Source organism: Micromys minutus (assembly GCF_963924665.1).
Source record: "Micromys minutus genome assembly, chromosome: 13".
NCBI classification, from domain to species: Eukaryota; Metazoa; Chordata; class Mammalia; order Rodentia; family Muridae; genus Micromys; species Micromys minutus.
The window spans coordinates 2,221,513-2,235,011 of record NC_137982.1 but is presented as its reverse complement, the minus strand read 5'-3'; the positions used below and the strand labels follow the sequence as shown (position 1 = coordinate 2,235,011).

The 13,499-nt window shown below is 47.1% G+C and overlaps 1 protein-coding gene across 3 annotated transcripts in view; it reads left to right on the top strand.

Moving 5' to 3' along the window:
- The window catches only part of CAMSAP1 (calmodulin regulated spectrin associated protein 1), a 59,053-nt gene extending 51,129 nt beyond the window's left edge, over positions 1-7,924 (top strand). For all 3 annotated transcript variants that reach the window (XM_080927038.1, XM_080927037.1, XM_080927036.1), the window contains one exon: positions 6,181-7,924. In XM_080927038.1, the coding sequence (XP_080783164.1) occupies positions 6,181-6,483 (303 nt within the window). In that variant the 3' untranslated portion in view covers positions 6,484-7,924. The remainder of the gene's footprint in view (positions 1-6,180) is intronic.
- The last annotated feature ends 5,575 nt before the right edge of the window (positions 7,925-13,499 follow it).

Here is a 13,499-nt window from a genome sequence, read left to right as displayed (position 1 = left end):
CTCAGCATTTAAGAGACTGAGGCAGGAGGATTCCTGTGAGTTTGAGGCTAGCTTAGACTGTCTCAAAAAAAGAAGAGCAAGAAAAGATGTTAGTAGCCTTTCCAAGCTCAAGAATCCAGAAGGGATTAGAAAGTGAGGGTCAAAGTTAGGGTCTGACATGCTCCTTCCCAGTTGGGAATCTTCAGTATGAGTGCTAGGAGGGAGGGCAACATCTGTACAGTGCACGCTTAGCGTGTGGGGATTAGTGGGCAGTGGGCAGTGTGGTCCAGGGAGGACTGCAACCAGAATAATAATGCTGCGTCTTCAGCAGGAGGGTCTTACCGTCTAGTGAGAGTAGGCAGCCAAGGACAATGACAGTATTCTATGTTTGGGGGCCTTTGGCCTCCTTGACTTGTAAGGAAGTATTTCAAGCCTGACACTGTTTTTTTTTTTTTTGTTTAATACCATGTGGTTTTGGGGGGGACATTGTCCACTCATGCAGGGTATCTCCACTCCTTTAAAACTCCTTTTACATTTTTAAGAAATATTTTAATAAAGTTAGAAGTTAGTGGGTTTTTATAAGACTTTGCTATATATCCATCATCATCATCATCATCATCATCAAAGGCTGGAGAGATGGATCAGTAGTTAAGAGCACTTTCTGTTCTTGCAGAGACTCCCAAATTCAGTTCGCAGTATCCATATGGTGGCTTACAGCCACCTATAACTCTGATTCCAGGGGGTCCAATACTCTTTTGTCTTCCTTGGGTACCAGACACACATGGGGTACACACACTTACATGTGGTACACACACTTACATGTGGTACACACACACACATGCAAGCAAAGCACTTACTAGTTACACAGTTTAAAATATATTTTAAAAATGAAAACAAGTGGCTTTTGTGTAGCCCTCTATGTGTCTCCTCTTGTGCTCTGATGGTGTACACGTTCTCTCGGTGCCACACCCATGCAGAGATAGGGCTTTGGCGTGTGTTTTGTCAGGTATGGGTACTTTTTCTTCTTTATTGCTCAGGATTGCTTTTGCTATCTAGGCTCTTTGGCACTTTGGTATAAGTTTTAAGATTATTTTCTCCTGTCTGTGAGTATTGTCCCTGGTAGGACGACACTTTCACAGTATGAATCCCACCAGCCCGTGAGCATTAGAGGCTCTCCACCTTCTAGTCCTTTCCTCAGTTTTTCCTTCAGTGTCTTACAGTCTTCATTATGGAGGTCTTTCACGTCCAGATAAGTGTGTATAATAAGGGGGTAATGTTTCCTTTGGGAGTGTGGTTCAAAACAGGTTTCTCTGTGCAGCCTTGGCTCTCCTGGAACTCATTCTGTAGATGAGGCTGGCCTCAAACTCAGGAGCTCTGCCTGCCTCTGCCTCCCAGGTCTGTAGAGACTATTGCAGACACCATTATTTCCTCTGGTTTGTTTGCCACTTGGAACCAGGAAGAGACTGTTTTTTTGTGTGTTAGTTTTGTTTCTGTCACTGTGACAAAAGGGTTTATCAGATCTGAGGGTTTCTGGTGAAGTCTTTAGGTCTGTGTACAGGACCCTGTCGTCTACATGTAAGAGATCGTATTCCTGTCTTATTTATATCCTTTTATTTGCCTGTCTTACTGCTGAGCCAAGACTCCAGTATTGCACTAATGAGGGCAGAGACAGTGGACACTCTGTCTTGGTCCCAGTTATAGGGGAACTGCTTTTCTGAGGTTTTGACCATATAAAACATTGACTGTAGATTGGTTATATATAGCCTTTATCACGTCGAGTTATGTTCTTTCTATTCTGTGTTTCTTAATTATCATTTTTTAGATTTATTTATTTTAAGTGTTATGTATACTACACCACATACATGCATGTAAGTTAATTTATTGATTTTGTGTATTGAGCCATTCCTTCATTTCTAGAATAAAGCCAGCTTGATCATGGTAAATGATGTTTCTGATGTGGTTTTGAGTTTAGTTTGCAAGTGTTGTTGAGAATTTTGCATCTGATCATCAGGGAACATGTCTGTTTTTTTTTTTTTTTTATGTGTGGTGAGATCTGTTAGTCTATCTTCTGTTAGGGAATTGAGACAGTTAATACATTATTAAATTATTAAAGCATTATTACTGAAAGTTGTATGTTGATTTTTTTTTTACTATTTTGTTGACCTAGAGATATTTAGACTACCTCTTTTCTCTTGAATCAGCAGTTCATTCATTAACAGCACTTCAGTTGAGTGATGTGCCATCTTTTGCACAGTAATGATATCCAGCAGTCGATAGTTGATCTAATAATTGCCCTCATACTCAGAGAATAATAGAGTTTATACCCGGTGCCCTGGACTGCTGAGCTCACACCTAACCCTGCTGTACCCCTAGAGGCTGGGTTAGGGGCTTCTTTCTTGTGCCTTTGTCCCGTGTGTTCATGTTTATTTGTCACATAATGAAGGAGGTTCTTTTCTGCTCTGTTTGCTGTCCTAAATGCTTCCTGTGTGTGCTTAAATCTCTTGCCATCGCTCTGGGAAACTCGGTGTTGTAATCTTTGGAAATGTCTTGGATGCCTTTGGGATGAGATTCTTCTCTGCCTGTACCCATAGGTTTTGTTATTTCGAGTTCTGGGATTCCTTTAACTCTCATTAGATGCCTTTGCTGTAGGGTTGATTAGTTTGGGTGGAGAGTTATGTTGTCTTGCCTTTTGTTTTATTTCTTTTAAAAATGTTTACTTTTATATGTTATGGATATTTTGCCTGTTTGTATGTCTGTGCACCTTGTTGGCCAGAAGAGGGTGTTGGATCCTCTAGAACTGCAGTTACAGCTGGTTGAGGGCCACCATGTAGGTGCCAGGAATTGAACTCCTGACCTCTGGAGGAGCAGGAAGTTTTTCAGCTGCTGAACCTTCTGTCCAGCTGAAGTATCTGTAGTGTTCAGTGGTAGTGTTGTGCCTGCAGCTCAGAGAAAGTTTCTCCATTTAGTAGCTTAGGGCACCCAGTGTAAACTCTGTATTTCTCCCTGGATATGATGATGTGCTGAGCAGCTGCCTAGTGCTACTTGTCACTGCATAGGTCTCAGCTCATTAACAGCAGTGGCCCCTTTCTCTTCAATGACTGCTGGAGGAGAAGCAAGGACAGTGTGGGGTGTGCTCAGATCTTAGTTGAGAAGGTTGGTGGTGAGAAACAGGCAGGTGGATAAGATAAAGCATTTGTGGTACTCATTCGACTTCGAAAGGAATCAGTGTGGGTAACATTGGAACAGTATTGGGCTTCACAGATTTTGGAGATTGGTAGAGCTATGGAAGGTGACAAGAGAGTGAGTTTGATCCCTGACTCAGAGTGGAGAGAATCGGCTCCTTCAGGTTGTCCTCCGACTGAAACGTGTGTGTCCCACAGCACAGAGAGGGTGGGGAGAGAGGAGCTGAGAGGAACAGTAGGAATAGAAGCCGTGGGAGTAAGAGTGCGGTGCGGCTGTACAGAGCGAGGGCCTCACAGAAACAAACAGGACCGTGAGCGGCAGAGCTGAACCCAGTGAGCAGTGTGCACACAGGCAAGGCCACCGTGAGGCTTAGATGGATTCAGACTGCAAAGAAAGAAATAAAGAATGCGCGCAAGGGAACCACGGGCCCAGCTGAGTAGGTGGGTGAAGTTCTCAGGTCTCTTCATGGGAGCTAGGGGCCTCTGTCCTCTTGGTGTGCGTGGGGTTCTGCCATGTGAGGGACAGGACATTGGAATTTTTTCCTTGAAGTTCCCTCAGTCCTTTTCACTTCACCCACTCTTTTGGTCCTGATGGCCCAATATATGTATACTTCTTTTTAAAAAAAACAAATATTTATTCATTATTATATGTAAGTACACTGTAGTTGTCTTCAGACCCACCAGAAGAAGGCATCAGATCCCATTCCAGATGGTTGTGAGCCACCATGTGGTTGCTGGGAATTGAACTCAGGACCTCTGGAAGAGCAGTTGGTGCTCTTAACCACTGAGCCATCTCTCCAGCCCTGGATGTATACTTTTGTGTGTTGTTTTTAATAAAATAGCCTGTCTACTATGTACTAAATGTACATGTCTCCTCCCATTGGTCAGTTCTCAGCTCTGGACACAGATTGACCTATGATTAGTTCATACAGAGAGGCATCATGACCTGAGAACACCTATTCTTCACACATGCAACAAACCTCCTGGGCTCGGTTCTGTTATGGCCTATGCCAAAAAGGAAGGTGCAGGCAGGGGTGCGCCTTCATGTGCAGGTGCCTGCCTGCCTGCCTCCCTACGGACATGGGCCACACAGCTGGCACCGTGGTTTCTACATAGGAAACCCCTTTTTGAGAATTTTTATCCAGGGTTAGTCATATGGTACCTAGTCGGCCATGTAAAACTTAATTCCAAACTCTTCAGGGAAGGCAGAGTTATGTGATGATCAGCAAGCTAAGTACAAGGAGCTTTCCTGTCAGCCATTGATTTGGACACCCCGGAAGTTAAAGTACCAGCATCCACCATTGCTGCAGGTGGCGCTCCTCTCTCTGACTAGGCCATTCAGTTCGTGTTTAAAATCTGTTCATATAGATAGGTCAGTATTGTATATATAGACTTAGATTTTTTTTTCTACTTAATGTTTTAAAAATGTGTAAGTTGATGGTGGCTGGAAGAAGATATCTCCATGTTAGGAGCACTGGCTGCTCTTCCAGAAACTGGGGTTTGACTCCTAGACCCACATGGCAGCTCACAACCGTCTGTAACTCTTAATATTAGGGGCTCCAGTGCCCTCTTCTGGCTTTCATGAACATCCGAACACGTGATAAATAGACATACATGTAGGCAAAGCATTCTGAGCCACTGAGATGGCTCAGTGAGTAAAAAAGTATTTGCCATTCAGGCCTGACAACATGACTTTAATCCCCAGAACACATACATAGGCGAAAGGAGAGAAGCAGTTTCAAACAGTTGTCCTCTGACCTACACACGTGTACCCTTTTCACCCTGCACCTGTATCTACTACACACAGTGTACCCTTTCCACCCTGCGCCTGTATCTACTACACACGTGTGTGCACCCTTTCCACCCTGCACCTGTATCTACTACACATGTGTACCCTTTCCATCATGCATATGTATCTACTACTACAAGAGAGAATAAAATAAACAGTGAAACATTAAAATGGCAAAATCACAAATATTTTGAAAATCATCTTTTCTAAGTCATTGTTTTATGTTTTATAAATCTTAAAAATTTTTCACCTACATGGGCCAGAATTGGAACCTCCTTTTGGTCTGGCACACCCTGCCTGTTGAGTGGAGCACTCGCTGGAGCTGGCAGGCTGAAATCATAGCACTGCAGTCAGGAGCCCCCAGCACACTGGGACTGCTGATACAGGAAGTTTATGTGTACAGGTGTGAGACTGTATTCTCACGTACTGTACAGCAGAGCCTGCAGGTTGTTGGCTACAGGTTCTTTCTTGGTAACAGCTTTATTAGAATGGGGTGTGGTGGAGCACGCCTTTAGTCCCAGCTCTCAGGAGGCAGAGGCAGGCAGATCTGAGTTTAAGCCCAGCCTGGTCCACAGAGTGAGCCCCAAGACATCCAGGGCTATCTCTGGGGCACGGGCTGGGGCATTTAGGCTCTAGACCACAACATCCACCCTTTGAAAGGGCATCACTCAGTGGTGCGATTACTGGCCTATTTGCTCTCTGTCTCCTTGGATGTCCTTATTCTGGACTTTGCATATAGAAAGAAGACCCAGACATGTAATTAACCACGGCAGCCAGGACTCGAGAGAGTGTGGTCACAGGATCTCTGTTTATTATGTTCATCCATTTGGTACAAAGTGTGATGAGTCACAGTTTTCTACAGTTTTCTAGAGAACAGAGAAGATCCTCTCACCTCTGCAGACTCCATGTCTACTGTGTAGAGTAGCTGACTTCCCCTCTGACTCCACCATTGCACAGCTGCCCCTCACAGTCTGTTTTATTTTAGCATTCACTGTGAAATGTGCTCACTTGGTTTTGATTCACGTTTCTTCATGGCATAAAGCTGAGAAGCATCTTCTTAGCTTGTCTCAGCAGCACTGTTCTTTGCCTGCTCAGAGTCTTTAAAGTGGGGAGGCTGTGCTGGACCTGTGCGATCTGTTCTTAAAAGAGGATGCTTGCCCTTGGAATAATACCTACCCATTGGGCCGTGAGAGTGGCATTCAGTGTTTCCCGTCTCTTTCTACTCCCCAGGAGCTGGAGAAGTGTGATGCCAACCACTACATCATCCTGTTCCGAGATGCGGGCTGCCAGTTCAGGGCACTTTACTGCTACCAGCCGGATACTGAAGAGATCTACAAACTCACTGGCACGGGGCCAAAGAGCATTACCAAGAAGATGATTGACAAACTATATAAATACAGCTCAGACCGAAAGCAGTTTAACCTGATCCCAGCCAAGACCATGTCAGTCAGCGTGGATGCACTCACGATTCATAACCACTTGTGGCAGCCGAAGCGGCCCACAGTGCCAAAGAAGACCCAGACTCGTAAGTGACCACGGCAGCCAGGACTCTGAGGATGTGCTGACGGGATCCCTATTTATTATTTTCATCCATTTGGTACGAAGTGCGATGAGCCACGGACAGTTTTCTGCAGAGGCTCCTAGAGAACAGAGAAGATCGTCCCCCCGCACACGTGGGTGCTGGGCATGGCATACACAGGAGCGAGTCCTGTGCTCACGGCATGGCTGCTGTGGCCGTCCCTGCTGACCACTGAGATCCTGGGCTGTGACCCTCACTTGAAGTTCTTCAGGATAAGTTAAATGTGATCTGCTCTCTGGCCTCCCTTGACCCCTGTGCACACTGTCTGACGCCCCATGCTGGCCAGCTGGAATCGTGTGTGATTAGGGCCGAGGCTTGTTCGGGTCAGGGTGTTTGAATGTCTTCATAAAAGGAGTTCGTATGGGAAATCTTTTTCATTTTAGAAATTGTATGATATTTATTGACTGTGTCTACTGCCAACCTTTATATCCAGTTCTAAGATTTCTGAAAAAACAAAAAACAAAAAAAACAAAAACCTGTTCCTTGCTGCTCAGAAAAAGTTTACTGAAAATGTCAGTTCACTAAAAGCACTGAAATCAGCAAAGTTTGTCTTCTGCTAAAATGACGTTTACATATTTGGAGTGAGTATTTCTGCCACACAGTCGGGAGGGTTATGGGGTACTGCTAGCTGATGCTGACCATTGGAAGCAGGCAGCTAGGCCGGCTTTAGCCACCACGGGTTAGGTCTGGGGAATGTGCTGATATGTTCAGTTTAATAAAGGCAGATTTTGGTATAGTAGTGCACTTCCACCCTTGGCTGCTGGTTCCTGTGTGGTGGTGTGATGGCCTGGCTTGCCTACTGGAGGCACAGTTCTTGCTTCTGGAGGGACAGCTTGATGAGGTGTGCAGTCTCAGGTGAGGTTGGTAATTCTGCTTTCTGCCTCTTTTAAAACTCGGTGGTTATTTGCAATTATTTCAGATGGCGTAGCTGCTTCAGGTCTCTTCCTCGCTGGTCCCTGTGTCAACTGACTGCCTGGGGAGCAGAGGTGCCCGGCCATGGGTCAGCTGTACAAAGACCCTGGAGCCATTTGTAGTTTTGCACAGTTCTTTTTGAGAGAGTGACTTGAATCTGTGTCAACTGCAGGAGAGAACTGAAGACAACATGGGAACTCAGACGTCTCATGTCAGCACTGGCAGTGTCAGGTAGACAGGAAAGGAGCATGGGACAGGAATGCTGGAAGGGTGAGGTGAGGTGAGGTGAGGTCTGGTCTTCTCTTCCTTTGTGACTGTGAATCCAGGCAGGGGTGGGGCTGTGCTATATGAGCATTACAGTCTGTGACCATCTGTCACCGGCTGCCCTGTGTGTCTTCATTTCTCACTGTACACTTGATGTTACCATATTTATTTTAAGAGAGCACTAAAATGTAATAAAGTACCGAGCTGGCTTTCTGTTAACCGTGTGTGGTTGTCACAACTCCTTCTGCTGAGTGTCGCCTGAGCTCCTAGCCTTAGGGCAGCTGCACATGACTTTGGTGTTTCCTAGGAAGTGATTTTTCATGAAGAGCTGGAAGACCTGGTATAGAGCAGGCAGTTGCATATATGCTCAACTTTTCATGTGGGGAGTTAGCATGTGGTCTGTCCTGAAGACTGAGGACTCAGGATCTGCACGTACAGTACAGCGCTGATGTCTCAAGCACAGGCTGTGGAGACCGTGTGGCCCAGTGGCTCAGAAGCACCATCCCTTTTGTGTGCCGTGGCACTGCGGTAGTTTTTACTGGGAAGTTTCTGGTACAGAACTTTGCAGTGGTGATTGGAACCTCTAGGGTGTGGGTACTTTGTTTGGACCAACATCTTAACCTCTCAGGCAGAAAGTGTCAAGTAATTCAGTACCTGACGACTCATGTGGCTCCTCCCTTAGTAATGCCGGCCGGCCCCCAAGGAGCCCAGGAGGGATGGCGTTAAAAATATTCCTCAGAAATAGATGTGCAGACATGTGGGGGTATTAGGGAATGTGCAGGTGTACATGTGTGTGTACCTATATGTGCATATATGAGTATTTGCACATAAATGTGTAGATGGCCTGTGTACACATAAGTGTGTACATGCCAAAGATACCATTTCTAGTGTGACCTTTTGACCTTGTATTCCAGGTGTGTTCCTGTGATACAACCTCCAGTCAGACTTTTCAGGCCTAGAAAGTGACATAAAACAAAATTTACTTCTAGATTATTTGAAACTGTGGTTGTTATTTGGAAGAAGAACGTGTTAGTGAATTTTTCTTGTTGAAAGTTAATTAACGTGAATAGGTTGGTGCCGGTGAAATGGCTTTGGTCTTGGGGACCTGAGCCTATTGGTGATTTCATTTTATGGTTACCTGTATCCAGCACCACCTGTGTAAGTAAACCCAGTACTAACTCCTGTATGTGGCTATGGCCAAGTCACAAGCCCCAACTGGGAAGCAGCCATGCCCGGCACCCTCTTGTTTCTCACGATTCCTTGGCAATAAACTTGTCCTTTGCAGGCTCAGGGTCTTCCTGGTGTCTGAGGTGCACTTTGGAGCTGCTTCTGGCATCTGGTACCACTGGTGTTCTGAGCTTTGTGTTGCTGTGATAAATGCGAACCATAATAAAAACCATGACCAAATGCAACTTGGAAAAGAAAGGGTTTATTTGACTTGCAGGTTACAGTCCACCGCCGAAGGCAAAGGCAGGTACTGACTGGAGGTGGTGGGGGTGCAGCTCACTAGCTTGCTTCCCCCTGGCTTGCTCTGCTGCCGGTTCACACGGAGGGACTCTCCTCAACCCCCGATGGTGTGATAGAGGCAGTTCCGCAGTGGGGATTGCTCCTCCCAGGTCTTTCCAGGTTTGTGTTGACAAAAGCAGTGACAGCCCTCAAACCTGTGAGAGGTGTCCACGGCATCTTCCGGTGCCACCACTGGGAGGCCTGTGCTGAGGGTATGGCGATGTCAGAGCTGGGATGCAGACTCCCTGACAGAAAACTTAGTGCATGGATGACGGGTTCCTCCCCTCACCCCTTTATCCCTCTTACTGTTGGCCAGGGCTGTGACCTGGGAAAGTAGTGTCCTTACCCATCCAGGGTCTCTGTGGGTGTTGTCTACATTCCCTAATTCCGGGGGTAGTGAGGAGGAGCCATAGCAACCCCTGCGTGATAAGGAAGAATATGTAGCCCAGGCTGCCCCCGCCCCCCCGTGTGTTCAGGTCAGGGTGAAGTGATTCTTCAGAGTTAAGATGGTGGTACAAATCTAGCAGCAGTATGGTAGCACCTTTCCTGTGACAAGGGAGACCCACGTCACACTTTTTTGCTTGCTATTGTGTGGGGCTTTTGGACCAGCCAAGCTTCAGGGTCTAGAGCTAAGACATGGCTTCCTCGTGTTTATTTTAAGTTGAACTGATACAGCTATTGTTTCTGAAGACAACTTGGTTTTTGGTCTCTGCTCAAAATGGGAGTGGGACAGCCAGGTAGCACCAAGTGAGTTCTCACAAGGTATGACCTGGGCCCACCTTTATCACCAGGGTCCCCTTGTATATCTTACTCCTAGGTTATATTCAGTAGAAAAATAAAAAGAAAAGAAAAAAAATCCACTCCCACCATCCATTTACCTGCCACAGCTGCAGTTTTAAGCTAGTGACAACTGTGGTACTGGGACTGTGTTAGGTGCTGCTATTTCAGTCTAGTTCAGCTGTGTTTGTGTTTGTTTGGCTCAAAGGCAGCCTGTTTCCTGTTTCTTGTCCCAGGAGAGCAGACCTGGCAGGAAACTATGCTCTGGGAGATGTAGCCACTGCCCTGTCTCCACTCTAGGCTTGACATCAGATGAGGATGCCCTTTGCCCAGGAATTGTTTAAGTTCTGGTAATCTCTGTCGAGCCGGGTAGTAATCACCAGGTATGAGGACTCTATCCCCCTTTGCCTGTTAGTCATTGGTGGATGGTCAGTAAAAGTGGTTAAACTTCTGTCAAGTGAACTCAAGGAAACAGATACTTACCTCTGCACCTGGGTTCAGGAAGGCTGTAGGTTTTAGCATCAAGCAGCTCCTGGGAGAGCAGATAGCATGTCCTGAGCAGCATCAAATACCGGCCATGCCGGGGACAATGAAGTCGGCAGTCACCTTACTAATGTCGTCTTTGAGTGTGGACATGGGCCTGGGGCTTGCTCTGGGATGGTAGGCCTGCTCTGAGACTACCATGTCCCATGACTATCCCATGTCTCCATAGAGATGATTCCTTCCTGCAGAGCTCCCGAAGGTACTAGTGGGTACATGTGTGTTGAGGGCTGGAGGAGCCCTTCCAGAGTAGTCTGTCCTCTATCTATTTATTTATTTATTACATGTAAGTACACTGTAGCTGTCTTCAGACACACCAGAGGAGGGCAGCAGATCTCATTATAGATGGTTGTGAGCCACCATGTGTTTGCTGGGATTTGAACTCAGGACCTCTGTAAGCGCAGTCAGTGCTCTTAACCGCTGAGCCATCTCTCCAGTCCTGCAGACTTATTTCTGTACTTGGCATATTTTGCCTAGAGTAGATAAGGTATCCACCTTTGAATATCTGGGGGCAAAGGAGAGGCCACTTGAACCAGGTGGTCTTGGTGACATCCAGGCCCACCATTCCTGTCGGTGGGCACCACCCTGCCACAAACACTGCAAGGAACCTTCTTCTGGGGAACGGTTTTCTTTGCCCTAGATTGCAGCTACAGCCATTGAATAACAGTCCAGTCTCCAGAAGGTAGCTGTGAGCCACTTGATATAGGGAACGGAACTCAGATCCCCTGCAACAGCAGCAACCTCTTAGCCATCTTGCCAGCCCCTTGTGTTTACTTTAAAACAAGGCACTCACTGAGGGTATTAGATAGGCACAGGCCGGAGTGTGTAAGTACCGGTTGCCCCTCTGTCTCTGCTTTCCTCAGTGCTGCCAGGTGCTTGGCATTCTTCTTTGGAGTGTCTCTAGTGCCATGTGGGATGCCATGTGAGCAAGCCTGTGGCAGTGTGTACCAGCATTTAGTTGGCACTTGTATGGGTAGGATGGAGGTATGGGTTGGCTAGGCCATGAGGCTCTCTGCCCCTGAGAAGGAAATGCAGCCAGCATGTAAACCAGGGGGCAGGCCTTGAGGCCTGATGTGCAAAATTGTTCTAATGGTATAGAGAGAGAAGGCACATCCCAGACCCAGGGAGGCTGCTGGGGAAGCAGAGAGGGTGTTACTAGTTTTGAGAAATCCTATGCTATAGGATCATGAAGACTTTTAAAGTATCCTCTAAACTTTTTTGGTTTCGGCTCATTGGTTCCCAGGCCATACACTGGGGTTGGCTTTGGGTGGGGGAAATTGTAGGGGTCTGGTCTGCTTGCTACTGGGTAGATCTCCAGTGACCAAGATTTTTGTCACAATCAGAGGTGCTCACTGCTCTGTGACTTTGTCCCTCTTCTCCGGGCCCATGGTCTGTAGATGTGTACGTGGGTGAGGGCCCACCCAGACTTATGTTAAGTACAGGCAGGGAAGTTAAGAGGACAGAGCCTGGGTCTTCTGGGTGAGCCCTGGCAGGTCCTGCTGTGTCTGCAGCTTGGCTTGCGTGGGTGTGCTGTGGAGTTTGTACCTCTAGTTCATGTTTCCTATCCACGGCACGGATGCAGTGTATAAACACAGAGCGTTTTTCTGTGAAACTTGCCATGAGCAATCTTGCTGTCTTGCTCAACACCTACTAATGCTTACAGTTTTTAGATGCACTTGAACTCAGTTAACGTTCTGTGAGAAGGAATGTTTTCTTGTCCTTGCCCTGTAGTCCTTAAGGCTGTGATTTGTCTTTCCTGCCTCCATGCTGTGCCTGGCAGAGCTGCTGGGCGTCCTCCTGGTGGCGTTGTGGCGTTCCTGTTTGTAGGTTTCCTGTCTCAGTGTGCTAGAATTGGGTTCAGTTTTACAGGATGCATTTCACCCCACTGAAAAGATGGTGACTCTTTTCTTACCATTACTTCTTCCAGGTGTTTAGGCAAACCTGTTTTCCTGGGATAAATGACCCACCCAGCTCTGACCTACATATTGTCAATTTGTAGTGCTTCTGTGAGCACATGCATTCATATGCTCCCTACCCCCCAACATCTTACTGCACAGGGAGATAAGGGGTGACAGGGTTAGCTCCTATGGCCACTTTCCTCCTCGTAGTCTCCACATTGTGTCCTTCTGTGTCTGTGTCCTGACCACTTAGACAGTCATCAGTGACAGGCTTGGGCCACTCATGTTCCTGTCTCCTTGGTCCTTCTCGTTCAAAGCCTTACCACACCCAGTGATAGTCTACCTGGGGCTGAGGAACTCCGCATAGGAATTGGTATACACTTGGCTATGCAGATGTCATCTCAGCCAGGCTTCTACAGGGAGAGCTGACCTCACAGGAGTTTCCTCCCATGTCTGTATGGTAAGATACTAGAAACTGGCGGAGGAACACAGAGATCTGTGTTACTATGACGCACAGTGTCCTAACAGTGCTGTGAGCACTAGAGCTGCAGGATCATAAACCTCAGCCAGCATGGCCTGGCTTTGAGGTGCACAGCGGAGGAGCAACAGGAGGTCCCAGTGGTTGTGGCAGAGTAGGTGGTGGACAGAGGTTGGTCCAAACTGACTGCTGCCTGGGTTGCTGATGGGCCTGGTGTACTTTAGTAGTTCACAAATACCACGTAATCACAAAGCAGGGTGATCTGCTCCAGTCGCCAGCTGGTCTGATAAGATGGGACGCCAGGGTCAGGTACGTGAAGTGGACAGCAGGAATTAGAATTCTTCTCTAGGTTCAATGGGAGGATGCATTCCTCAGATGAGGAGCTGCTGGAAGGTAGCCCTCATTTGATAACCTGGACACTAGACCAAAGTGCTGAGGGGCAGATGCAGAGCCTGGCCCGGAAGTGCCTCTGGCTGTTTCACCATGCTCTGCCACCAGCGCGTGCTGTGTGGAGAATTTTTGTGGGGTTTTGGAGTTTTTTATGTCTATGAATGTTTGCTGCATGTGCCTGCCTCAGGCCAGCATCAGGAGTCCT